Genomic DNA, 27,972 nt, shown 5'->3' on the forward strand with positions numbered 1-27,972 from the left:
GTCACTAACCCTGTTTTACCAGAAACCACATCAGACACTGGCTGCTAATTAGACAGTGTGTGTGTCAGTGAGAAAGAGAGGAAAGGAGGGCGGGAGAGTAATAGAAGAGAGAGAGAGAGAAAAAGAAAGAGTTCTTACTCATTAAGCGATCGACCAAGTTCAGCTAAGCCCACACACTCTCTCTCTCTCTCTCTCTCTCTCTCTCTCTCTCTGCTGTACACACGCTCACACAGCGGTACACACACATCGATACAGACACAAACAGAAAGCAGAAGTGGAGAGAGGCTCTGGATTTGGGGCGACGTGGTTGGTTATGGCTCATGGTTCTGACAGTAGTGATTCCAGTTATGGCAAAACCCCTTCGCCAGCGAGCAGCAGGCAGGTAAGGAGATCCTCTCTCTCCTTTCCACTTCTCTCGTAATATTGTGTATTTTCTTTCACTGTTGTTGTTTATTCAGTCATGAAGTGTTGTCATTAGGATATTAATACATAGACAGGTGAGGGCACCTTTTCTATCCTCTTCTGTCGCTGTCTGTCTCTGTCTCTCTCTGTCTCTCTCTGTCGCTGTCTCTCTGTCTCTCTGTCTGTCTCTGTCACTGTCTCTCTGTCACTGTCTCTGTCACTGTCTCTCTGTCTCTATCTCTCTGTCTCTGTCTCTCTCTATCGCTATCTCTCTGTCGCTGTCTCTCTGTATGTGTCGCTGTCTCTCTGTCTCTCTGTATGTGTCGCTGTCTCTCTGTCTCTCTGTATGTGTAGCTGTCTGTCTCTGTCTCTCTCTGTCGCTGTCTCTCTGTCACTGTCTCTGTCTGTCTCTCTCTGTCGCTGTCTTTCTGTCTCTCTGTCGCTGTCTGTCACTCTCTCTGTGTCGCTGTCTCTCTGTCTCGCTGTCACTGTCTCTGTCACTCTGCCTCTCTCGCTGTCTCTCTGTCTCTCTGTCTCTCTGTCTCTGTCTCTCTGTCGCTGTCTCTCTGTCTCTGTCTCTCTGTCGCTGTCTCTCTGTCACTCTGTCTCTGTCTCTCTGTCGCTGTCTCTCTCTGTCTCTCTGTCACTGTCTCTCTGTCTCTGTCTGTCTTCTGTCTCTCTGTCTCTCTGTCTGTCTCTGTCACTGTCTCTCTCTGTCTCTCTCTGTCGCTGTCTCTGTCTCTGTCTTTCTGTCTCTCTGTCTCTCTGTCTCTCTGTCGCTGTCTCTGTCACTGTCTCTCTCTGTTCTGTCTCTCTCTCTGTCGCTGTCTCTGTCTCTGTCTGTCTCTGTCTCTCTGTCTCTGTCTCTCTGTCTGTCTGTCTCTCTCTGTCTGTCTCTGTCTCTGTCGCTGTCTCTCTCTCTGTTGCTGTTTCTCTGTCTCTCTCTCTGTCTCTCTCTCTGTCGCTGTCTCTCTCTCTGTCGCTGTCTCTGTCTCTCTGTCTCTGTCTCTCTCTGTCGCTGTCTGTCTCTGTCTCTCTCTGTCGCTGTCTGTCTCTGTCTCTCTCTGTCGCTGTCTCTCTGTCTCTCTCTCTGTCGCTGTTTCTCTGTCTCTCTCTGTCGCTGTCGCTGTCTCTGTCACTGTCTCTCTCTCTGTCGCTGTCTCTGTCTCTCTGTCTCTCTCTGTCGCTGTCTGTCTCTGTCTTTCTCTGTCGCTGTCTTTCTGTCTCTCTCTCTGTCTCCCTCTCTCTGTCGATGTCTCTGTCTCTCTGTCTCTCTCTCTCTCTCTCATAACATGTATTCAATCATGAAGTGTTACCATTGGTATGTTGAGACATGTTAGAAGACTGTTATTGTTTTGTACATCAGCTCGGATGGGGCATTATAATCACCTTTTCAATAACATATCGTTGAGGTTTCATACATCACCATCACACGGCTGGTCATTTGAGACAGGTTTTGGGGTGCACGTTTTGTCTTTTTGTCCCTGGTATTACACAGCCGATTCAAATAATGAACTTATCATCAAGCTTTGACTATTTGAATCAGCTGTGTCGTGCTATAGAGTACAAACCAAAAGGTGTATCCCTTGGGTTCCCCAGGACAGAGTTTGTCTTCTTCCTTTGTGTTTAGATTTGGATTGGAATGTAGAATCATGTAGAATCATTCTAGAATCATGTAGAATCGTAGAATCATGTTAGAATCATGTAGAATCATGCTAGAATCGTGTACAATCATAGAATCACGTAGAATAATCATAGAATCATGCATGACAACACTGAAGAGTTTTCTTGATGACAATTATTTGTATAGTTAGGTGTGGCCTGGGAATGAAGGCCGTTTGATGAGCTGATATACATCTGCTGAGAAAGGATGGGTCGGGTGGGTCTGACTCGTCAGTTAACACATCACCTCGGATCACGCCTTGTTTCATGTCCCGATCATGGTATCAGAACAGCTTTGGAGAAATGATGCATCAGCCAAGTCATGCATCAAAGAAATGTCTCATCCTAGAACTGTCTCAATATTACTATGCATGATTATACATGTTCAATCTACAATATCTACTGTATACTGGAATGAACCCTAATACTCCACCTATTAGTGTGAGTTAGTTAGTTAGTTAGTCTGTTAGTCAGTTAGTCAAACAGTTAGTTAGTTAGCCTGTTAGTCAGTTAGTCAGTTAGTCAGTTAGTCTGTTAGTCAGTCAGTTAGTTAGTCAGTTAGTCAGTTAGTTAGTTAGTCTGTTAGTCAGTTAGTTAGTTAGTTAGTTAGTTAGTTAGTTAGTTGTTTAGTTAGTTAGTTAGTTAGTTAGTTAGTTAGTTAGTTAGTCAGTTAGTTGTTTAGTTAGTCAGTTAGTTAGTTAGTCTGTTAGTCAGTTAGTTAGTTAGTCTGTTAGTCAGTTAGTTAGTCTGTTAGTCAGTTAGTTAGTTAGTCTGTTAGTCAGTTAGTTAGTCAGTTAGTCAGTTAGTTAGTCTGTTAGTCAGTTAGTTAGTTAGTCTGTTAGTCAGTTAGTTAGTCAGTTAGTTAGTTAGTTAGTCAAACAGTTAGTTAGTCTGTTAGTCAGTTAGTTAGTCAGTTAGTCTGTTAGTCAGTTAGTCTGTTAGTCAGTTAGTTAGTCAGTTAGTTAGTTAGTTAGTTAGTTAGTTAGTTAGTTAGTTTCAGTTAGTTGTTTAGTTAGTTAGTTAGTCAGTCAGTCAGTCAGTCAGTCAGTCAGTTAGTTCGTTAGTTAGTCAAACAGTTAGTTAGTTAGTTAGTCAGTCAGTCAGTCAGTCAGTCAGTCAGTCAGTCAGTTAGTTAGTTAGTTAGTTAGTCAGTCAGTCAGTCAGTCAGTCAGTCAGTCAGTCAGTCAGTCAGTCAGTTAGTTAGTTAGTTAGTTAGTCAGTCAGTCAGTCAGTCAGTCAGTCAGTTAGTTAGTCAAACAGTTAGTTAGTTAGTTAAGTCAGTCAGTCAGTCAGTCAGTCAGTCAGTCAGTCAGTCAGTCAGTCAGTCAGTTAGTTAGTCAAACCGTTAGTTAGTCAAACAGTTAGTTAGTCAAACCGTTAGTTAGTCAAAGTCAGTCAGTCAGTCAGTCAGTCAGTCAGTCAGTCAGTCAGTCAGTTAGTCAGTCAGTTAGTTAGTCAGTCAGTCAGTCAGTCAGTCAGTCAGTCAGTCAGTCAGTCAGTCAGTTAGTTAGTTAGTTAGTTAGTTAGTTAGGGTGAGCAACAGTTTGTGTCCTGTCAGGAAGATGACTGCACTGTGTCTCTCCCCAGGGCTCCTCAGACAACATAAAGAAAGTCATGAGAAGAGAGAAGAACCGTATCGCTGCACAGAAGAGCAGGATGAGACAGACTCAGAAGGCAGACAGTCTACACCTGGTGAGGACGACTACCCACAATGCAACACACCGATGCATGCAACATGTCTGGCTATTGAGTTAGGCTGACCATCCACAATGCAACACACCGATGCATGTACCATGTCTGGCTGTGAGTTAGGCTGACTACCCACAATGCAACACACCGATGCATGCAACATGTCTGGCTGCGAGTTAGGCTGATTACCCACAATGCAACACACTAATGCTTGCACCATGTCTGGCTATGAGTTAGGCTGACTACCCACAATGCAACACACCGATGCATGCACCATGTCTGGCTGCGAGTTAGGCTGACTACCCACAATGCAACACACTGATGCATGCACCATGGCTGGCTAAAAGTTAGGCTGACTACCCACAATGCAACACACTGATGCATGCACCATGACTGGCTATGAGTTAGGCTGACTACCCACAATGCAACACACTGATGCATGCATCATGTCTGGCTATAAGTTAGGCTGACTACCCACAATGCAACACACCGATGCATGCACCATGTCTGGCTGCGAGTTAGGCTGACTACCCACAATGCAACACACTGATGCATGCACCATGGCTGGCTAAAAGTTAGGCTGACTACCCACAATGCAACACACTGATGCATGCACCATGTCTGGCTATGAGTTAGGCTGACTACCCACAATGCAACACACCGATGCATGCACCATGTCTGGCTATGAGTTAGGCATGGCATGAGCAGTGAATCAGTTGAGAATTATTATCCACAAGGCCTAATGTATGATATCATATCCCAGCACGGCTGGGTCTGGCATGAGCAATTTAGCAGTGAGTCAGTTGTGGCCTAAATAAACCCAATAAACATTTCACCCATAAAGGAATCTTATAGTGTTTCAAAAAGACTGTCTCCTTCTATAGCCTGGTCCCAGATCTGTTGTCTCCTTCTATAGCCAGGTCCCAGATCTGTTGTCTCCTTCTATAGCCTGGTCACAGATCTGTTGTCTCCTTCTATAACCTGGTCCCAGATCTGTTGTCTTCTCCTATAGCCTGGTCCCAGATCTGTTGTCTCCTCCTATAGCCTGGTCCCAGATCTGTTGTCTCCTCCTATAGCCTGGTCCCAGATCTGTTGTCTCCTCCCAGATCTGTTGTCTCCTTCTATAACCTGGTCCCAGATCTGTTGTCTCCTTCTATAGCCAGGTCCCAGATCTGTTGTCTCCTCCTATAGCCTGGTCCCAGATCTGTTGTCTCCTCCTATAGCCTGGTCCCAGATCTGTTGTCTCCTTCTATAGCCTGGTCCCAGATCTGTAGCCTGTCTCCTTCTATAGCCTGGTCCCAGATCTGTTGTCTCCTCCTATAGCCTGGTCCCAGATCTGTTGTCTCCTCCTATAGCCTGGTACTCAGACTATAAGTCAGTAACCGACTGGTTATGTAGTAATCTAACATTTTCAAGTCCTTCAAATCACGGGGACCATTTCCCCAGTCAACTACCACGATAAGACTGTGTTGTTGGGAATCTGTGTTGGTCTGTGTTGGTCTGTGTGAGATGATATTGACACGGTGCTGCTGATGGACCATGTGGCGATGTGTCATCGTGGCTTCTGTTGGGCTCAACACTTGAGCTTGAGTCCCAGATAGCACCCCTACTCCCTATATAGTGCACTACTTATGATTCTGATAGCTACGGAACTCTGGTCAAAATACGTGCACTGAATAGGGAATAGGGAAAGCCATTTGAGACCCTGCCGTGGCCAGATCTCTGCCTATGTGTTTGCTGTAGTGCTGAGAGTATTCATTATCACGTGTGGGCGTCAGCAACCCAGAGACCAGAACTAATGATTATTGCACTGAATCTTATCATCAGAAATAGGTGTTTTTCCTCCTGTTTTTACCTAGAATTCTCCACTGTGACAGTAGTTCTCTGTAGTGGTAGGCTGGTAGGCTGGTAGGGCATGCTGGTGGGGTGGGCCGGTAGGCTGGTGGGCCGGTGGTAGGTTGGTAAGCTGGTGGGCTGGTGGGGTGGTAGGCTGGTAGGCCGGTAGGCTGGTGGGCTGGTAGGCTGGTAGACACCGGCTGGTAGGCTGGTAGCTGGTAGGCTGGTAGGTTGGTAAGCTGGTAGGCTGGTAGGCTGGTGGGCCGGTAGGCTGGTAGGCCGGTAGTCTGGTAGGCTGGTGGGCTGGTAGGCTGGTAGACACCGGCTGGTAGGTTGGTAAGGCTGGTAGGACTGGTAGGCCAGGCTGGGCTGGTAGGCTGGTAGGCTGGTAGTCTGGTAGGCTGGTAGGCTGGTAGGCTGGTAGGCCGGTAAGCTGGTGGGCCGGCAGGCTGGTAGGCTGGTAGTCTGGTAGGCTGGTAGACACCCGGCTGGTAGCTGTTGGTAGGCTGGTAGGCTGGTAGGCCTGGGGGCCGGTAGGCTGGTAGGATGGTAAGCTGGTGGGCCGGCATGCTGGTGGGCCGGTAGGCTGGTAGGCCGGTAGTCTGGTAGGCTGGTAGGCCGGACACCGGCTGGTAGGCTGGTAAGCTGGTAGGCCGGTAGGCTGGTGGGCTGGTAGGCTGGTGGTAGTCTGGTAGGCTGGTGGGCTGGTAGGCTGGTAGGCTGGTAGGCTGGTGGGCTGGTAGGCTGGTAGGCTGGTAGGTTGGTAGGCTGGTGGGCTGGTGGGCTGGTAGGCTGGTAGGCTGGTAGGCTGGTAGGCTGGTAGGCTGGTAGACACCGGCTGGTAGGTTGGTAAGCTGGTAGGCCGGTAGGCTGGTGGGCTGGTGGGCTGGGTAGGCTGGTAGGGGTAGTCTGGTAGTCTGGTAGTCTGGTAGGCTGGTAGGCCGGTAGGCTGGTAGGTTGGTAAGCTGGTGGGGGTAGGCTGGTGGGCTGGTGGGTCTGGTAGGCTGGTAGGCCGGTAGGCTGGTGGGCTGGTAGACACCGGCTGGTAGGCTGGTAAGCTGGTAGGCCGGTAGGCTGGTGGGCTGGTGGGCTGGTAGACACCGGCTGGTAGGTTGGTAAGCTGGTAGGCCGGTAGTCTGGTGGGCTGGTAGGCTGGTAGGCTGGTACCAGAGTAGCAGTGTAGGCGATATGGCACGTGACTGGAGGTACTTGCGGGTATAGTCAAAGTGAAAAAGGTCACTTTCTCAACGTCTCTTTCTGTTGATTGACTGGTTGGCTGCAGGCAGGTTTTAGTGGTGGTCATTTGTTACTGGTAGGCTGGCTACAAATAAACGTAGCTGGTAGTGTTGCTGGATTATCAATGGGATACCATGCAGTTCAGCTGGGGACACTTTCTTCATAAGGTACGGTGTCTGGTAGGAGTCGACTGGTAAGCTGTAACTCTCCAGAATATGGTCATTTACTGGAACGCAGGTCGGATATAGTTTTTTATTTTCTTCTTCTCTCCAGTGGTTTCAGGCTTTTAAATTTGTTTTAAAAAATTCTCTGTTTTTTTGTTGTTGTTTGTTGCTCTGAGGTCCTCATTTACATTTTGTAGTTGTTCTGTTACAGTGTGGGCCCTTCACAGGGGTAGGCGTGTTTGTGGCTGATGATGGCTGGTAGGAAGTTGGTAAACTGGTAGAGAGAAATGTTCCACTTATTGGTTCCTGTAAAGGTGGAGTGGGCCAGGGTTAGATAGAAAGAGTGATAGACTGTGTAGTATTACTGTCAGAGACAGGCCTGGGTAAACCCCAGTGCTCACCTCACTTAGGCTAACAACCCACTGACACGGCTCCTTTACCAGAAATTACAACCGTTCTCTCCCCTCCTACCCACGGCTTTCTACTAAACCTCATTTAGAGAGTCTTCTGAATGACTTCTACTCAGGAAACAGGAAACGTGTCACAGTGAGGGGAAAAAAACTTCCTGTTTATCAAGTGAGTTGATAAAGAAGAAACATACAACCACTGAATACGCTGAGCCAACACTGGTCTGTCCCCCATCATGCTCTAGTGAGGTTTGGGCTGAGCCAACACTGGTCTGTCCCCCATCATGCTCTAGTGAGGTTTGGGCTGAGCCGGGTAGGTGAGGTCTGGGCTGAGCCAACACTGGTCTGTCCCCCATCATGCTCTAGTGAGGTCTGGGCTGAGCCAACACTGGTCTGTCCCCCATCATGCTCTAGTAGGTCTGGGCTGAGCCAACACTGGTCTGTCCCCCATCATGCTCTAGTGAGGTCTGGTGAGCCAACACTGGTCTGTCCCCCATCATGCTCTAGTGAGGTCTGGGCTGAGCCAACACTGGTCTGTCCCCCATCATGGTGAGGTTTGGGCTGAGCTGTGTGTCCCCCATCATGGTAGGTCTGGTACTGGGTCCCCCATCATGGTGAGGTCTGGTGAGCCAACACTGGTCTGTCCCCCATCATGCTCTAGTGAGGTCTGGGCTGAGCCAACACTGGTCTGTCCCCCATCATGCTCTAGTGAGGTCTGGGCTGAGCCAACACTGGTCTGTCCCCCATCATGCTCTAGTGAGGTTTGGGCTGAGCCAACACTGGTCTGTCCCCCATCATGCTCTGGCTAGTCTGTCCCCCATCATGCTCTAGTGAGGTTTGGGCTGAGCCAACACTGGTCTGTCCCCCATCATGGTAGGTCTGGTGAGCCAACACTGGCTGTCCCCCATCATGCTCTAGTAGGTCTGGGCTGAGCTGGTCTGTCCCCCATCATGCTCTAGGAGGTTTGGTAGCCAACTGTCTGTCCCCCATCATGCTCTAGTGAGGTCTGGGCTGAGCCAACACTGGTCTGTCCCCCATCATGCTCTAGTGAGGGCTGGGCTGAGCCAACACTTGTCTGGCCCATCATGCTCTACTGAGGTCTGGGCTGAGCCAACAGGTCTAACCCCATCATGCTCTAGTGAGGTCTGGGTAGAGCCAACACTGGTCTGTCCCCCATCATGCTCTGGTGAGGGCTGGGTAGAGCCATTGCTGGTCTGTCCCCCATCATGCTCTAGTGAGGGCTGGGCTGAGCCAACACTTGTCTGTCGCCCATCATGCTCTAGTGAGGTCTGGGCTGAGTCAACAATGGTCTGTCCCCCATCATGCTCTGAGGTCTGGGCTGAGTCAACACTGGTCTGTACCCCATCATGCTCTAGTGAGGTCTGGGCTGAGCCAACACTGGTCTGGTCATGCTCTAGTGAGGTCTGGGCTGAGCCAACACTGGTCTGTCCCCCATCATGCTCTAGGGAGGTCTGGGCTGAGCCAATAGTCTGTCCCCCATCATGCTCTAGTGAGGTCTGGGCTGAGCCAACACTGGTCTGTCCCCAATCATGCTCTAGTGAGGTCTGGGCTGAGCCTACACTGGTCTGTCCCCCATCATGCTCTAGTGAGGTCTGGGCTGAGTCAACACTGGTCTGTCCCCCATCATGCTCTAGTGAGGTTTGGGCTGAGCCAACACTGGTCTGTCCCCCATCATGCTCTAGTGAGGTTTGGGCTGAGCCAACACTGGTCTGTCCCCGATCATGCTCTAGTGAGGTCTGGCTGAGCCAACACTGGTCTAACCCCATCATGCTCTAGTGAGGTCTGGGCTGAGCCAACACTGGTCTGTCCCCCATCATGCTCTAGTGAGGTCTGGGCTGAGCCAACACTGGTCTGTCCCCCATCATGCTCTAGTGAGGTCTGGGCTGAGCCAACACTGGTCTGTCCCCCATCATGCTCTAGTGAGGGCTGGGCTGAGGCTGGTCTGTCCCCCATCATGCTCTAGTGAGGTCTGGGCTGAGCCAACACTGGTCTGTCCCCCATCATGCTCTAGTGAGGTCTGGGCTGAGCCAACACTGGTCTGTCCCCCATCATGCTCTAGTGAGGTTTGGGCTGAGCCAACACTGGTCTGTCCCCCATCATGCTCTAGTGAGGTCTGGGCTGAGCCAACACTGGTCTGTCCCCCATCATGCTCTAGTGAGGTCTGGGTAGAGCCATTACTGGTCTGTCCCCCATCATGCTCTAGTGAGGGCTGGGCTGAGCCAACACTTGTCTGTCGCCCATCATGCTCTACTGAGGTCTGGGCTGAGCCAACACTGGTCTAACCCCATCATGCTCTAGTGAGGTCTGGGTAGAGCCAACACTGGTCTGTCCCCCATCATGCTCTAGTGAGGGCTGGGTAGAGCCATTGCTGGTCTGTCCCCCATCATGCTCTAGTGAGGGCTGGGCTGAGTAGTCTGTCGCCCATCATGCTCTAGTGAGGTCTGGGCTGAGTCAACAATGGTCTGTCCCCCATCATGCTCTAGTGAGGTCTGGGCTGAGCCAACACTGGTCTGTCCCCCATCATGCTCTAGTGAGGTCTGGGCTGAGCCAACACTGGTCTGTCCCCCATCATGCTCTAGGAGGTCTGGGCTGAGCCAACACTGGTCTGTCCCCCATCATGCTCTAGGGAGGTCTGGGCTGAGCCAATACACGGTCTGTCCCCCATCATGCTCTAGTGAGGTCTGGGCTGAGCCAACACTGGTCTGTCCCCAATCATGCTCTAGTGAGGTCTGGGCTGAGCCAACACTGGTCTGTCCCCCATCATGCTCTAGTGAGGTCTGGGCTGAGTCAACACTGGTCTGTCCCCCATCATGCTTTTGTGAGGTCTGGGCTGAGCCTACCGGTCTGTCCCCCATCATGCTCTAGTGAGGTCTGGGCTGAGCCAACACTGGTCTGTCCCCCATCATGCTCTAGTGAGGTCTGGGCTGAGCCAACACTGGTCTGTCCCCATCATGCTCTAGTGAGGTCTGGGCTGAGTCAACACTGGTCTGTCCCCTATCATGCTCGAGTGAGGTCTGGGCTGAGCCAACACTGGTCTGTCCCCCATCATGCTCTAGTGAGGTCTGGGCTGAGCCAACACTGGTCTGTCCCCCATCTTGCTCTAGTAGAGGTCTGGGAGAGCCCACTGGTCTGTCCCCCATCATGCTCTAGTGAGGGCTGGGCTGAGCCAACACTAGTCTGTCCCCCATCATGCTCTAGTGAGGTCTGGGCTGAGGCAATACCGGTCTGTCCCCCATCATGCTCTAGTGAGGTCTGGGCTGAACCAACACTGGTCTGTCCCCCATCATGCTCTAGTGAGGTCTGGGCTGAGACTGGTCTGTCCCCCATCATGCTCTAGTGAGGTCTGGGTAGAGCCAACACTGGTCTGTCCCCCATCATGCTCTAGTGAGGGCTGGGCTGAGCCAACACTAGTCTGTCCCCCATCATGCTCTAGTGAGGGCTGGGCTGAGCCAACACTGGTCCCCCATCATGATCTAGTGAGGGCTGGGCTGAGCCAACACTTGTCCCCCATCAGGCTCTAGTGAGGTCTGGGCTGAGTCAACACTGGTCTGTCCCCCATCATGCTCTAGTGAGGTCTGGGCTGAGCCAACACGGTCTGTCCCCCATCATGCTCTAGTGAGGTCTGGCTGAGCCAATACCGGTCTGTCCCCCATCATGCTCTAATGAGGTCTGGGCTGAGCCAACACTGGTCTGTCCCCCATCATGCTCTAGTGAGGTCTGGGCTGAGCCAACACTGGTCTGTCCCCCATCATGCTCTAGTGAGGTCTGGGCTGAGTCAACACTGGTCTGTCCCCCATCATGCTTTTGTGAGGTCTGGGCTGAGCCCACTGGTCTGTCCCCCATCATGCTCTAGTGAGGTCTGGGCTGAGCCAACACTGGTCTGTCCCCCATCATGCTCTAGTGAGGTCTGGGCTGAGAACACAGGTCTGTCCCCCATCATGAGTGAGGTCTGGGCTGAGCCAACACTGGTCTGTCCCCCATCATGCTCTTGTGAGGTCTGGGCTGAGCCAACACTGGTCTCGTCCCCCATCATGCTCTAGTGAGGTCTGGACTGAGCCAACACTGGTCTGTCCCCCATCATGCTCTCGTGAGGTCTGGGCTGAGCCAAAACAGGTCTGTCCCCCATCATGCTCTAGTGAGGTCTGGGCTGAGCCAACACTGGTCTGTCCCCCATCATGCTCTAGTGAGGTCTGGGCTGAGCCAACACTGGTCTGTCCCCCATAATGCTCTAGTGAGGTCTGGGCTGAGCCAACACTGGTCTGTCCCCCATCATGCTCTAGGGAGGTCTGGGCTGAGCCAACACTGGTCTGTCCCCCATCATGCTCTAGTGAGGTCTGGGCTGAGCCAATACCGGTCTGTCCCCCATCATGCTCTAGTGAGGTCTGGGCTGAGCCAACACTGGTCTGTCCCCAATCATGCTCTAGTGAGGTCTGGGCTGAGCCAACACTGGTCTGTCCCCCATCATGCTCTAGTGAGGTCTGGGCTGAGTCAACACTGGTCTGTCCCCCATCATGCTTTTGTGAGGTCTGGGCTGAGCCAATACCGGTCTGTCCCCCATCATGCTCTAGTGAGGTCTGGGCTGAGCCAACACTGGTCTGTCCCCCATCATGCTCTAGTGAGGTCTGGGCTGAGCCAACACTGGTCTGTCCCCGATCATGCTCTAGTGAGGTCTGGGCTGAGTCAACACTGGTCTGTCCCCTATCATGCTCTAGTGAGGTCTGGGCTGAGCCAACACTGGTCTGTCCCCCATCATGCTCTAGTGAGGTCTGGGCTGAGCCAACACTGGTCTGTCCCCCATCTTGCTCTAGTGAGGTCTGGGCTGAGCCAACACTGGTCTGTCCCCCATCATGCTCTAGTGAGGGCTGGGCTGAGCCAACACTAGTCTGTCCCCCATCATGCTCTAGTGAGGTCTGGGCTGACACCGGTCTGTCCCCCATCATGCTCTAGTGAGGTCTGGGCTGAACCAACACTGGTCTGTCCCCCATCATGCTCTAGTGAGGTCTGGGCTGAGCCAATACCGGTCTGTCCCCCATCATGCTCTAGTGAGGTCTGGGTAGAGCCAACACTGGTCTGTCCCCCATCATGCTCTAGTGAGGGCTGGGCTGAGCCAACACTAGTCTGTCCCCCATCATGCTCTAGTGAGGGCTGGGCTGAGCCAACACTGGTCCCCCATCATGATCTAGTGAGGGCTGGGCTGAGCCAACACTTGTCCCCCATCAGGCTCTAGTGAGGTCTGGGCTGAGTCAACACTGGTCTGTCCCCCATCATGCTCTAGTGAGGTCTGGGCTGAGCCAACACCGGTCTGTCCCCCATCATGCTCTAGTGAGGTCTGTGCTGAGAGAGGTCTGTCCCCCATCATGCTCTAATGAGGTCTGGGCTGAGCCAACACTGGTCTGTCCCCCATCATGCTCTAGTGAGGTCTGGGCTGAGCCAACACTGGTCTGTCCCCCATCATGCTCTAGTGAGGTCTGGGCTGAGTCAACACTGGTCTGTCCCCCATCATGCTTTTGTGAGGTCTGGGCTGAGGAACCGGTCTGTCCCCCATCATGCTCTAGTGAGGTCTGGGCTGAGCCAACACTGGTCTGTCCCCCATCATGCTCTAGTGAGGTCTGGGCTGAGCCAACACTGGTCTGTCCCCCATCATGCTCTAGTGAGGTCTGGGCTGAGCCAACACTGGTCTGTCCCCCATCATGCTCTAGTGAGGCTCTCTGGGCTGAGCCAACACTGGTCTGTCCCCCATCATGCTCTAGGTCTGGGCTGAGGTCTGTCCCCCATCATGCTCTAGTGAGGTCTGGGCTGAGCCAACACTGGTCTGTCCCCCATCATGCTCTAGTGAGGTCTGGGCTGAGCCAACACTGGTCTGTCCCCCATCATGCTCTAGTGAGGTCTGGGCTGAGCCAACACTGGTCTGTCCCCCATCATGCTCTAGTGAGGTCTGGGCTGAGCCAATACTGGTCTGTCCCCCATCATGCTCTAGTGAGGTCTGGGCTGAGCCAATACCGGTCTGTCCCCCATCATGCTCTAGTGAGGTCTGGGCTGAGCCAACACTGGTCTGTCCTCCATCGTGCTCTAGTGAGGTCTGGGCTGAGCCAACACTGCTCTGTCCCCCATCATGCTCCCCAATACCGGTCTGTCCCCCATCATGCTCTAGTGAGGATCTGGGCTGAGCCAACACTGGTCTGTCCCCCATCATGCTCTAGTGAGGGCTGGGCTGAGCCAACATTGGTCTGTCATGCTCCCCAATACCGGTCTGTCCCCCATCATGCTCATAGTGAGGTCTGGGCTGAGCCAACACTGGTCTGTCCCCCATCATGCTCTAGTGAGGTCTGGGCTGAGCCAACACTGGTCTGTCCCCCATCATGCTCTAGTGAGGTCTGGGCTGAGCCAACACTGGTCTGTCCCCCATCATGCTCTAGTGAGGTCTGGGTAGAGCCAATACTGGTCTGTCCCCCATCATGCTCTAGTGAGGGCTGGGCTGAGCCAACACTAGTCTGTATCCCATCATGCTCTAGTGAGGTCTGGGTAGAGCCAACACTGGTCTGTCCCCGATCATGCTCTAGTGATCATGTCTAACCCCATCATGCTCTAGTGAGGTCTGGGTAGAGCCAATACTGGTCTGTCCCCCATCATGCTCTAGTGAGGTCTGGGCTGAGCCATACCTGGTCTGTCCCCCATCATGCTCTAGTCTAACCCCATCATGCTCTGAGGCTGAGCCAACACTGGTCTGTCCCCCATCATGCTCTAGTGAGGGCTGGGCTGAGCTCAACATGCTCTCGTGGTCTCCAACACTGCTCTGTCCCCCATCATGTTCTAGTGAGGTCTGGGCTGAGCCAACACGTGAGGTCTGGGCTGGGCCAAAACCGGTCTGTCCCCCATCATGCTCTAGTGAGATCTGGGCTGAGTCAACACTGGTCTGTACCCCATCATGCTCTAGTGAGGTCTGGGCTGAGCCAACACTGGTCTGTCCCCCATCATGCTCTAGGGAGGTCTGGGCTGAGCCAATACCGGTCTGTCCCCCATCATGCTCTAGTGAGGTCTGGGCTGAGCCAACACTGGTCTGTCCCCAATCATGCTCTAGTGAGGTCTGGGCTGAGCCAACACTGGTCTGTCCCCCATCATGCTCTAGTGAGGTCTGGGCTGAGTCAACACTGGTCTGTCCCCCATCATGCTTTTGTGAGGTCTGGGCTGAGCCAATACCGGTCTGTCCCCCATCATGCTCTAGTGAGGTCTGGGCTGAGCCAACACTGGTCTGTCCCCCATCATGCTCTAGTGAGGTAGAGCCAATACTGGTCTAACCCCATCATGCTAGTGAGGTCAAGCCACTTGTCTGTCCCCCATCATGCTCTAGTGAGGGCTGGGGTCTACCGGTCTGTACCCCATCATGCTCTAGTGAGGTCTGGGCTGAACCAACACTGGTCTGTCCCCCATCATGCTCTAGTGAGGTCTGGGCTGAGCCAACACTGGTCTGTCCCCCATCATGCTCTAGTGAGGTCTGGGCTGAGCCAACACTGGTCTGTCCCCCATCATGCTCTAGTGAGGTCTGGGCTGAGCCAACACTGGTCTGTCCCCCGTCATGCTCTAGTGAGGTCTGGGCTGAGCCAACACAGGTCTGTCCCCCATCATGCTCTTGTGAGGTCTCGGCTGAGTCAACACTTGTCTGTCCCCCATCATGCTCTAGTGAGGTCTGGGCTGAGCCAACACTGGTCTAACCCCATCATGCTCTCGAAAGGTCTGGGATGATCCAACACTGGTCTGTCCCCCATCATGCTCTAGTGAGGTCTGGGCTGAGCCAACACTGGTCTGTCCCCCATCATGCTCTTGTGAGGTCTGGGCTGAGCCAATAGTCACCCCATCATGCTCTAGTGAGGGCTGGGCTGAGCCAACACTGGTCTAACCCCATCATGCTCTAGTGAGGTCTGGGTAGAGTACTGTCTGTCCCCCATCATGCTCTAGTGAGGTCTGGGCTGAGTCAACACTGGTCTGTCCCCCATCATGCTCTAGTGAGGTCTGGGCTGAGCCAACACTGGTCTGTCCCCCATCATGCTCTAGTGAGGTCTGGGCTGAGCCAACACTGGTCTGTCCCCCATCATGCTCTAGTGAGGTCTGGGCTGAGACCGGTCTGTCCCCCATCATGCTCTAGTGAGGTCTGGGCTGAGCCAACACTGGTCTAACCCCATCATGCTCTAGTGGTCTGGGCTGAGCCAACACTGGTCTGTCCCCCATCATGCTCTAGTGAGGTCTGGGCTGAGCCAATACCGGTCTGTCCCCCATCATGCTCTAGTGAGGTCTGGGCTGAGCCAACACTGGTCTGTCCCCCATCATGCTCTAGTGAGGTCTGGGTAGAGCCAACACTGGTCTGTCCCCCATCATGCTCTAGTGAGGTCTGGGCTGAGCCAACACTGGTCTGTCCCCCATCATGCTCTAGTGAGGTCTGGGCTGAGCCAACACTGGTCTTTCCCCCATCATGCTCTAGTGAGGTCTGGGCTGAGCCAACACTGGTCTGTCCCCCATCATGCTCTAGTGAGGTCTGGGCTGAGCCAACACTGGTCTGTCCCCCATCATGCTCTAGTGAGGTCTGGGCTGAGCCAACACTGGTCTGTCCCCCATCATGCTCTAGTGAGGTCTGGGCTGAGCCAACACTGGTCTGTCCCCCATCATGCTCTAGTGAGGTCTGGGCTGAGCCAACACTGGTCTGTCCCCCATCATGCTCTAGTGAGGTCTGGGCTGAGCCAACACTGGTCTGTCCCCCATCATGCTCTAGTGAGGTCTGGGCTGAGCCAACACTGGTCTGTCCCCCATCATGCTCTAGTGAGGTCTGGGTAGAGCCAATACTTGTCTGTCCCCCATCATGCTCTAGTGAGGGCTGGGCTGAGCCAACACTAGGCTGTATCCCATCATGCTCTAGTGAGGTCTGGGTGAGCCAATACTGGTCTGTCCCCCATCATGCTCTAGTGAGGGCTGGGCTGAGCCAACACTGGTCTAACCCCATCATGCTCTAGTGAGGTCTGGGTAGAGCCAATACTGGTCTGTCCCCCATCATGCTCTAGTGAGGTCTGGGCTGAGCCAATACCGGTCTGTCCCCCATCATGCTTTAGTGAGGTCTGGGCTGAGCCAACATTGGTCTAACCCCATCATGCTCTAGTGAGGTCTGGGTGAGCCAACACTGGTCTGTCCCCCATCATGCTCTAGTGAGGGCTGGGCTGAGCCAACACAACTCTAACCCCATCATGCTCTCGTGAGGTCTGGGCTGATCCAACACTGTCTGTCCCCCATCATGCTCTAGTGAGGTCTGGGCTGAGCCAACACTGGTCTGCCCCCATCATGCTCTAGTGAGGTCTGGGCTGAGCCAAAACCGGTCTGTCCCCCATCATGCTCTAGTGAGATCTGGGCTGAGTCAACACTGGTCTGTCCCCCATCATGCTCTAGTGAGGTCTGGGCTGAGCCAACACTGGTCTGTCCCCCATCATGCTCTAGGGAGGTCTGGGCTGAGCCACTGGTCTGTCCCCCATCATGCTCTAGTGAGGTCTGGGCTGAGCCAACACTGGTCTGTCCCCCATCATGCTCTAGTGAGGTCTGGGCTGAGCCAACACTGGTCTGTCCCCCATCATGCTCTAGTGAGGTCTGGGCTGAGTCAACACTGGTCTGTCCCCCATCATGCTTTTGTGAGGTCTGGGCTGCCAACACTGGTCTGTCCCCCATCATGCTCTAGTGAGGTCTGGGCTGAGCCAACACTGGTCTGTCCCCCATCATGCTCTAGTGAGGTCTGGGCTGAGCCAATACTGGTCTGTCCCCCATCATGCTCTAGTGAGGTCTGGGCTGAGCCAATACTGGTCTGTCCCCCATCATGCTCTAGTGAGGGCTGGGCTGATCCAATACTGGTCTGTACCCCATCATGCTCTAGTGAGGTCTGGGCTGAGCCAACACTGGTCTGTCCCCCATCATGCTCTAGTGAGGTCTGGGCTGAGCCAACACTGGTCTGTCCCCCATCATGCTCTAGTGAGGTCTGGGCTGAGCCAACACTGGTCTGTCCCCCATCATGCTCTAGTGAGGTCTGGGCTGAGCCAACACTGGTCTGTCCCCCATCATGCTCTAGTGAGGTCTGGGCTGAGCCAACACAGGTCTGTCCCCCATCATGCTCTTGTGAGGTCTAGGCTGAGTCAACACTTGTCTGTCCCCCATCATGCTCTAGTGAGGTCTGGGCTGAGCCAACACTGGTCTAACCCCATCATGCTCTCGTGAGGTCTCCAACACTGGTCTGTCCCCCATCATGCTCTAGTGAGGTCTGGGCTGAGTCAACACTGGTCTGTCCCCCATCATGCTCTAGTGAGGTCTGGGCTGAGCCAACACTGGTCTGTCCCCCATCATGCTCTAGTGAGGTCTGGGCTGAGCCAACACTGGTCTGTCCCCCATCATGCTCTAGTGAGGTCTGGGCTGAGCCAATACCGGTCTGTCCCCCATCATGCTCTAGTGAGGTCTGGGTGAGCCAACACCCCATCATGCTCTAGTGAGGGCTGGGCTGAGCCAATACTGGTCTGTCCCCCATCATGCTCTAGTGAGGTCTGGGCTGAGCCAACACTTGTCTGTCCCCCATCATGCTCTAGTGAGGTCTGGGCTGAGTCCAACACTGGTCTGTCCCCCATCATGCTCTAGTGAGGTCTGGGCTGAGCCAACACTGGTCTGTCCCCCATCATGCTCTAGTGAGGTCTGGGCTGAGCCAACACTGGTCTGTCCCCCATCATGCTCTAGTGAGGTCTGGGCTGAGCCAACACTGGTCTGTCCCCCATCATGCTCTAGTGAGGTCTGGGATGAGCCAATACCGGTCTGTCCCCCATCATGCTCTAGTGAGGTCTGGGCTGAGCCAACACTGGTCTAACCCCATCATGCTCTAGTGAGGTCTGGGCTGAGCCAACACTGGTCTGTCCCCCATCATGCTCTAGTGAGGTCTGGGCTGAGCCAATACCGGTCTGTCCCCCATCATGCTCTAGTGAGGTCTGGGCTGAGCCAACACTGGTCTGTCCCCCATCATGCTCTAGTGAGGTCTGGGTGAGCCAACACTGGTCTGTCCCCCATCATGCTCTAGTGAGGTCTGGGCTGAGCCAACACTGGTCTGTCCCCCATCATGCTCTAGTGAGGTCTGGGCTGAGCCAACACTGGTCTGTCCCCCATCATGCTCTAGTGAGGTCTGGGCTGAGCCAACACTGGTCTGTCCCCCATCATGCTCTAGTGAGGTCTGGGCTGAGCCAACACTGGTCTGTCCCCCATCATGCTCTAGTGAGGTCTGGGCTGAGCCAACACTGGTCTGTCCCCCATCATGCTCTAGTGAGGTCTGGGCTGAGCCAATACCGGTCTGTCCCCCATCATGCTCTAGTGAGGTCTGGGCTGAGCCAACACTGGTCTGTCCCCCATCATGCTCTAGTGAGGTCTGGGCTAGAGCCAATACTGGTCTGTCCCCCATCATGCTCTAGTGAGGTCTGGGCTGAGCCAACACTGGTCTGTCCCCCATCATGCTCTAGTGAGGTCTGGGCTGAGCCAACACTGGTCTGTCCCCCATCATGCTAGTGAGGTCTGGGCTGAGCCAACACTGGTCTTCCCCCATCATGCTCTAGTGAGGTCTGGGCTGAGCCAACACTGGTCTGTCCCCCATCATGCTCTAGTGAGGTCTGGGCTGAGCCAATACTGGTCTGTCCCCCATCATGCTCTAGTGAGGTCTGGGCTGAGCCAATACCGGTCTGTCCCCCATCATGCTCTAGTGAGGTCTGGGCTGAGCCAACACTGGTCTAACCCCATCATGCTCTAGTGAGGGCTGGGCTGAGCCAATACTGGTCTGTCCCCCATCATGCTCTAGTGAGATCTGGGCTGAGCCAACACTGGTCTGTCCCCCATCATGCTCTAGTGAGGTCTGGGCTGAGCCAACACTGGTCTGTCCCCCATCATGCTCTAGTGAGATCTGGGCTGAGCCAACACTGGTCTGTCCCCCATCATGCTCTAGTGAGGTCTGGGCTGAGCCAACACTGGTCTGTCCCCCATCATGCTCTAGTGAGGGCTGGGCTGAGCCAACACTGGTCTAACCCCATCATGCTCTCAAAGGTCTGGGATGATCCAACACTGGTCTGTCCCCCATCATGCTCTAGTGAGGTCTGGGCTGAGCCAACACTGGTCTGTCCCCCATCATGCTCTAGTGAGGTCTGGGCTGAGCCAACACTGGTCTGTCCCCCATCATGCTCTTGTGAGGTCTGGGCTGAGCCAACACTGGTCTGTCCCCCATCATGCTCTAGTGAGGTCTGGGCTGAGCCACACTGGTCTGTCCCCCATCATGCTCTAGTGAGGTCTGGGCTGAGCCAACACTGGTCTGTCCCCCATCATGCTCTAGTGAGGTCTGGGCTGAGCCAACACGGTCTGTCCCCATCATGCTCTAGTGAGGTCTGGGCTGAGCCAATACTGGTCTGTCCCCCATCATGCTCTAGTGAGGGTCTGGGCTGAGCCAACACTGGTCTGTCCCCCATCATGCTCTAGTGAGGTCTGGGCTGAGCCAACACTGGTCTGTCCCCCATCATGCTCTAGTGAGGTCTGGGCTGAGCCAACACCGGTCTGTCCCCCATCATGCTCTAGTGAGGTCTGGGCTGAGCCAACACTGGTCTGTCCCCCATCATGCTCTAGTGAGGTCTGGGCTGAGCCAACACTGGTCTGTCCCCCATCATGCTCTAGTGAGGTCTGGGCTGAGCCAACACTGGTCTGTCCCCCATCATGCTCTAGTGAGGTCTGGGCTGAGCCAACACTGGTCTGTCCCCCATCATGCTCTAGTGAGGGCTGGGCTGAGCCAACACTGGTCTAACCCCATCATGCTCTCGTGAGGTCTGGGATGATCCAACACTGGTCTGTCCCCCATCATGCACTAGTGAGGTCTGGGCTGAGCCAACACTGGTCTGTCCCCCATCATGCTCTAGTGAGGTCTGGGCTGAGCCAATACCGGTCTGTACCCCATCATGCTCTAGTGAGGGCTGGGCTGAGCCAACACTGGTCTAACCCCATCATGCTCTAGTGAGGTCTGGGTAGAGCCAATACTTGTCTGTCCCCCATCATGCTCTAGTGAGGTCTGGGCTGAGCCAACACTGGTCTGTCCCCCATCATGCTCTAGTGAGGCTGGGCTGAGCCAACACTGGTCTAACCCCATCTTGCTCTCAAAAGGTCTGGGATGATCCAACACTGGTCTGTCCCCCATCATGCTCTAGTGAGGTCTGGGCTGAGCCAACACTGGTCTGTCCCCCATCATGCTCTAGTGAGGTCTGGGCTGAGCCAACACTGGTCTGTCCCCCATCATGCTCTAGTGAGGTCTGGGCTGAGCCAACACTGGTCTGTCCCCCATCATGCTCTAGTGAGGTCTGGGCTGAGCCAATACAGGTCTGTCCCCCATCATGCTCTAGTGAGGTCTGGGCTGAACCAACACTGGTCTGTCCCCCATCATGCTCTAGTGAGGTCTGGGCTGAGCCAAAACCGGTCTGTCCCCCATCATGCTCTAGTGAGGTCTGGGCTGAGCCAACACTGGTCTGTCCCCCATCATGCTCTAGTGAGGTCTGGGCTGAGCCAACACTTGTCTGTCCCCCATCATGCTCTTGTGAGGTCTGGGCTGAGCCAACACTGGTCTGTCCCCCATCATGCTCTAGTGAGGTCTGGGCTGAGCCAACACTGGTCTGTCCCCCATCATGCTCTAGTGAGGTCTGGGCTGAGGTCTGTCCCCCATCATGCTCTAGTGAGGTCTGGGCTGAGCCAATACTGGTCTGTCCCCCATCATGCTCTAGTGAGGTCTGGGCTGAGCCAACACTGGTCTGTCCCCCATCATGCTCTAGTGAGGTCTGGGCTGAGCCAACACTGGTCTGTCCCCCATCATGCTCTAGTGAGGTCTGGGCTGAGCCAATACTGGTCTGTCCCCCATCATGCTCTAGTGAGGTCTGGGCTGAGCCAACACTGGTCTGTCCCCCATCATGCTCTAGTGAGGTCTGGGCTGAGCCAACACTGGTCTGTCCCCCATCATGCTCTAGTGAGGTCTGGGCTGAGCCAACACTGGTCTGTCCCCCATCATGCTCTAGTGAGGTCTGGGGCCAATACGGTCTGTCCCCCATCATGCTCTAGTGAGGTCTGGGCTGAGCCAACACTGGTCTGTCCCCCATCATGCTCTAGTGAGGTCTGGGCTGAGCCAACACTGGTCTGTCCCCCATCATGCTCTAGTGAGGGCTGGGCTGAGCCAACACTGGTCTGCTAGTGAGCCAACACTGGTCTGTCCCCCATCATGCTCTAGTGAGGTCTGGGCTGAGCCAACACTGGTCTGTCCCCCATCATGCTCTAGTGAGGTCTGGGCTGAGCCAACACTGGTCTGTCCCCCATCATGCTCTAGTGAGGTCTGGGCTGAGCCAACACTGGTCTGTCCCCCATCATGCTCTAGTGAGGGCTGGGCTGAGCCAACATTGGTCTAACCCCATCATGCTCTAGTGAGGTCTGGGATGAGCCAATACCGGTCTGTCCCCCATCATGCTCTAGTGAGGTCTGGGCTGAGCCAACACTGGTCTGTCCCCCATCATGCTCTTGTGAGGTCTGGGCTGAGCCAACACTGGTCTGTCCCCCATCATGCTCTAGTGAGGTCTGGGTAGAGCCAATACTGGTCTGTCCCCCATCATGCTCTAGTGAGGTCTGTGCTGAGCCAATACCGGTCTGTCCCCCATCATGCTCTAGTGAGGTCTGGGCTGAGCCAACATTGGTCTAACCCCATCATGCTCTAGTGAGGTCTGGGTAGAGCCAATACTGGTCTGTCCCCCATCATGCTCTTGTGAGGTCTGGGCTGAGCCAATACCGGTCTGTCCCCCATCATGCTCTAGTGAGGGCTGGGCTGAGCCAACACTGGTCTGTCCCCCATCATGCTCTAGTGAGGTCTGGGCTGATCCAATACCGGTCTGATGCCAGTGAGGTCTGGGCTGAACCAACACTGGTCTGTCCCCCATCATGCTCTAGTGAGGTCTGGGCTGATCACTGGTCTGTCCCCCATCATGCTCTAGTGAGGTCTGGGCTGAGTCAACACTGGTCTGTCCCCCATCATGCTCTAGTGAGGTCTGGGCTGAGCCAACACTGGTCTGTCCCCCATCATGCTCTAGTGAGGTCTGGGCTGAGCCAACACTGGTCTGTCCCCCATCATGCTCTAGTGAGGTCTGGGCTGAGCCAACACTGGTCTGTCCCCCATCATGCTCTAGTGAGGTCTGGGCTGAGCCAACACTGGTCTGTCCCCCATCATGCTCTAGTGAGGTCGGGCTGAGTCAACACTGGTCTGTCCCCCATCATGCTCTAGTGAGGTCTGGGCTGAGCCAACACTGGTCTGTCCCCCATCATGCTCTAGTGAGGTCTGGGCTGAGCCAACACTGGTCTGTCCCCCATCATGCTCTAGTGAGGTCTGGGCTGAGCCAACACTGGTCTGTCCCCCATCATGCTCTAGTGAGGTCTGGGCTGTCTGTCCCCCATCATGCTCTAGTGAGATCCTGAGCCAACAGGTCTGTCCCCCATCATGCTCTAGTGAGGGCTGGGCTGAGCCAACACTGGTCTAACCCCATCATGCTCTAGTGAGGTCTGGGCTGAGCCAACACTGGTCTGTCCCCCATCATGCTCTAGTGAGGTCTGGGCTGAGCCAACACTGGTCTGTCCCCCATCATGCTCTTGTGAGGTCTGGGCTGAGTCAACACTGGTCTGTCCCCCATCATGCTCTAGTGAGGTCTGGGCTGAGCCAACACTGGTCTGTCCCCCATCATGCTCTAGTGAGGGCTGGGCTGAGCCAACACTGGTCTGTACCCCATCATGCTCTAGTGAGGTCTGGGCTGAGCCAACACTGGTCTGTCCCCCATCATGCTCTAGTGAGGTCTGGGCTGAGCCAACACTGGTCTGTCCCCCATCATGCTCTAGTGAGGTCTGGGCTGAGCCAACATTGAGTCTGTAACCCCATCATGCTCTAGTGAGGTCTGGGCTGAGTACTGGTCTGTCCCCCATCATGCTCTAGTGAGGTCTGGGCTGAGCCAACACTGGTCTGTCCCCCATCATGCTCTAGTGAGGTCTGGGCTGAGCCAACACTGGTCTGTCCCCCATCATGCTCTAGTGAGGTCTGGGCTGGGCCAACACTGGTCTGTCCCCCATCATGCTCTAGTCTGGGCTGAGCCCCGGTCTGTCCCCCATCATGCTCTAGTGAGGTCTGGGCTGAGCCAACACTGGTCTGTCCCCCATCATGCTCTAGTGAGGTCTGGGCTGAGCCAACATCATGCTCTAGTGAGGTCTGGGCTGAGTCAACACTGGTCTGTCCCCCATCATGCTCTAGTGAGGTCTGGGCTGAGCCAACACTGGTCTGTCCCCCATCATGCTCTAGTGAGGTCTGGGCTGAGCCAACACTGGTCTGTCCCCCATCATGCTCTAGTGAGGTCTGGGCTGAGCCAACACTGGTCTGTCCCCCATCATGCTCTAGTGAGGTCTGGGCTGAGCCAACACTGGTCTGTCCCCCATCATGCTCTAGTGAGGTCTGGGCTGAGCCAACACTTGTCTGTCCCCCATCATGCTCTAGTGAGGTCTGGGCTGAGCCAACACTGGTCTGTCCCCCATCATGCTCTAGTGAGGTCTGGGCTGAGCCAACACTGGTCTGTCCCCCATCATGCTCTAGTGAGGTCTGGGCTGAGCCAACACTGGTCTGTCCCCCATCATGCTCTAGTGAGGTCTGGGCTGAGCCAACACTGGTCTGTCCCCCATCATGCTCTAGTGAGGTCTGGGCTGAGCCAACACTGGTCTGTCCCCCATCATGCTCTAGTGAGGTCTGGGCTGAGCCAACACTGGTCTGTCCCCCATCATGCTCTAGTGAGGTCTGGGCTGAGTCAACACTTGTCTGTCCCCCATCATGCTCTAGTGAGGTCTGGGCTGAGCCAACACTGGTCTGTCCCCCATCATGCTCTAGTTAGGGCTGGGCTGATTCAACACTGGTCTGTCCCCCATCATGCTCTAGTGAGGGCTGGGCTGAGCCAATACCGGTCTGACCCCCATCATGCTCTAGTGAGGTCTGGGCTGAGCCAACACTGGTCTGTCCCCCATCATGCTCTACTGAGGTCTGGGCTGAGCCAACACTGGTCCCCCATCATGCTCTAGTGAGGTCTGGGCTGATCCAACACTGGTCTGTCCCCCATCATGCTCTAGTGAGGGCTGGGCTGAGCCAATACCGGTCTGTACCCCATCATGCTCTAGTGAGGGCTGGGCTGAGCCAACACATGGATAAGGCTCACAGAACTAGACCAGGTGGGATGGTTTACAGATAATGTAATCACATAGACTGGATCTACCAACCACCACCACCCACATCCTAGGTTTCCACAAAGATCGTTGACACTGAAAATGCATTTTTGTGCAAAAAAAATTGGAAGACCATTTGTTGACAAATTAAAGAAATTGTCTGGGGATTTCTTTTCTTGGAAGTTACAGAACTACAAACTGATGATGCCTCTGTATTTAAAAAAAAAAATGAAGGTCGGTGTCCGTCCCCTTGCGGAAATCTAATTAGCACAATACAAAACAACCCATAAAAATCTGTCAGTTTAAGTTTAGAGATCTGTTTTTTTGTATTGGATTCGTTTCAAACCACATCTGCCTCTGTCCCACTTCCACATCTGGGGTGAAAGGTCACAGAGCTAGAGCAGTTCTTGTCAGACCAGAAGACATCTGGGGTGAAAGGTCACAGAGCTAGAGCAGTGTTTGTCAGACCAGAAGACATCTGGGGTGAAAGGTCACAGAGCTAGAGCAGTTCTTGTCAGACCAAAAGACATCTGGGGTGAAAGGTCACAGAGCTAGAGCAGTGTTTGTCAGACCATGAGACATCTGGGGTGAAAGGTCACAGAGCTAAAGCAGTGTTTGTCAGACCAGAAAACATCTCAGACCAGAAGACATCTGGGGTGAAAGGTCACAGAGCAGAAGACAGAAAGGCAGTGTTTGTCAGACCAGAAGACATCTGGGGTGAAAGGTCACAGAGACCAGAAGACATCTGGGGTGAAAGGTCACAGAGCTAGAGCAGTGTTTGTCAGACCAGAAGACATCTGGGGTGAAAGGTCACAGAGCTAGAGCAGTGTTTGTCAGACCAGAAGACATCTGGGGTGAAAGGTCACAGAGCTAGAGCAGTGTTTGTCAGACCAGAAGACATCTGGGGTGAAAGGTCACAGCTAGAGCTCAGAGCTAGAGCAGAGACATCAGTCAGACCAGAAGACATCTGGGGTGAAAGGAGCTAGAGCTTGTCAGACCAGAAGACATCTGGGGTGAAAGGTCACAGAGCTAGAGCAGTGTTTGTCAGACCAGAAAAAATTAATAGAAAAATATATGGATACTGTTCCCTGTTAAAAAAGAAAAAGAAAAAAAAAGACATGTAAAAAGGTCATGTAACATTTTTGATCAAATCATTTTTTCTATATTTTCTGGGGGAATACTTCCAGGGGTCTTAAAATTCAAAATCAAATAGCAAAATGATCCTTGGTGTGACCTTCTTAAAACCATTATATATAGCTTCGTAGATTGTTTAGTTCCCAAAAGAAGGGCTTAAATACATGTAAAAAAAATATATATATATATCTTGTGTTATTGGAGGTGACTTACTGTAAAGCAGGCTGGGTTACTGTAAAGCAGGCTGGGTTACTGGGTTACTGTAAAGCAGGCTGGGTTACTGTAAAGCAGGCTGGGTTACTGTAAAGCAGGCTGGGTTACTGGGTTACTGTAAAGCAGGCTGGGTTACTGGGTTACTGTAAAGCAGGCTGGGTTACTGTAAAGCAGGCTGGGTTACTGTAAAGCAGGCTGGGTTACTGGGTTACTGTAAAGCACTTTTGAGACCTAGTGATGTAAAGCAGTATTTATGCATACATTTGATTGATTGATTGATTCGTTTCTGTGGTTTCAGGAGAGTGAGAACCTAGAGAAGGAGAACGCAGCACTGAGGAAGGAGGTGAAGAGACTAACAGAAGAGGCCAAGTATCTCTCCTCCGTCCTGACTACCCATGAGCCTCTCTGCAGCGGCCTGGCCCCTCAGACGACTCATGACCTCCTGTACTCCCCCCACCACCACGGGAGCAGTGCCTTCCACCACAGTATTGCTGTGTCTCACTATCAGCACTGATTGCCACAGACCAACAAGGGGGACTGGAGAGAAGCTGGAGAAGTTTAGTGACCTTGGTACACTGTGGCACCCTACTTCCTTAGTAGTGCACTTCTTTTCACCAGGGCCCTATGGGTCAAAAAGTTGTGTACTATATAGAGCCACTTGGAACAGGATGTGTAGAGGATGGAGTAAAGACTGGCATTTTGAAACGTCACAGAACAAGCAGCACTTAGGAAATGTTTAAAATAACTGATTTTCTTATTCTTGAAAAGATGACAAAAGGCAGTCTGATTTATAAAATGACTTCCAAACCTTCCAAACCTTTATGACGTCACTGTAGAATCAATCACACGGACAATGCAAATAGTCCATGTCTAACTATAGGAACAGAAAACCAACATGATCACGATACCAGAACACCAGTTTGTGGAAATGTTTCTTGTCCTCTATTCATACAAAGATGAATGATAAAAATGATTCAGTTTTATATGTTTACTTTTTTTCTCCATCTTTTTTTCCCCCCATATATAACCTTTGACCCCTTCAATCTTGGAGGGTTGCAGTGTTTTTGTGCATTGCTCTTGTGTCAGTTGTAGATTTGACCTTTTTTAAATATTTGAAGTAACGCTGAACTGTATCACTGTTTCAACATTTTTCAACAGTTTTGTTATTTTAGTGTTTATTGGCCTAAAAAAAAGTGTAATAGTGTAATTGTTTTACTGGAAATACTCAGGATACAATCCCACATCGTAGATGATAACAACAGGTTATTTGTGATGGAGGTCGAAGAGCATGTGATAAATTGTGTTTTAATGACTCCAATGATGTTGAAGATATTCTTGTCGAAAACAAAAAAAATGCTGCTTTTCTATTTTGATACCAACAAATGTATTATCTGAATCATGTAAGTTCTTTCTGACAACCAGACAATCACTTTGATAACGAAATCATCATGTGAATCTGTATGGTCGCTAGGTGGCGCTGTGTACCTGTAAGTAACGGTAAGGTACGGTAAAGCATTGTCTCTATTGTCAATCTGTGTGGTCGCTAGGTGGCGCTGTGCACCTGTAAGGTACTCTATTGTTAATCTATATGGTCGCTAGGTGGCGCTGTGTACCTATAAGCATTGTATGCTCCAATATGAGTGTTTTTCTGATTGACAGGACTTACACTGTCTAGGTTACCATAAGTAGTATTGTGATTGTACTTTTTAAATATTTTCTGTTGTATCGAAACGTGTTTTTTTTATATATATATATATATATATCTATATATATGTTGTCTTACTGCACATGTAGAAATAAAGTTAACGTTAGAAAAAAATGCAAATGCAAATAGTGACGTTGAACCTCGTGTTTTTAGACCAAGGTTTGCTTACATTTTCATGTTAAATGTTTTGTTGTTGCATTGTCAAGAA

General features: G+C 52.8%; 1 protein-coding gene across 1 annotated transcript; it reads left to right on the forward strand.

The window, feature by feature from the left end:
- Positions 1–53: 53 nt before the first annotated feature.
- On the forward strand, positions 54–27,878 carry LOC135505607 (basic leucine zipper transcriptional factor ATF-like). Its single transcript, XM_064924672.1, has 3 exons — positions 54–382; positions 3,652–3,756; positions 26,358–27,878. Exons 1-3 carry the CDS (start codon positions 314–316, stop codon positions 26,571–26,573), a joined length of 390 nt encoding a protein of 129 aa, XP_064780744.1. The 5' UTR covers positions 54–313; the 3' UTR covers positions 26,574–27,878.
- Positions 27,879–27,972: the final 94 nt, after the last annotated feature.

The sequence above is a fragment of the Oncorhynchus masou genome, chromosome 19, assembly GCF_036934945.1.
Source record: "Oncorhynchus masou masou isolate Uvic2021 chromosome 19, UVic_Omas_1.1, whole genome shotgun sequence".
Taxonomy (NCBI): Eukaryota; Metazoa; Chordata; class Actinopteri; order Salmoniformes; family Salmonidae; genus Oncorhynchus; species Oncorhynchus masou.

Excerpts from the sequence above, each read along its gene's own strand:
- LOC135505607 (XM_064924672.1), top strand. The coding sequence starts at position 314 with ATGGCTCATGGTTCTGACAGTAGTGATTCCAGTTATGGCAAAACCCCT. Across the intron at positions 383-3,651 it reads CGCCAGCGAGCAGCAGGCAG|GGCTCCTCAGACAACATAAA; the intron begins GTAAGGAGATCC and ends GTCTCTCCCCAG. Across the intron at positions 3,757-26,357 it reads AGGCAGACAGTCTACACCTG|GAGAGTGAGAACCTAGAGAA; the intron begins GTGAGGACGACT and ends CTGTGGTTTCAG.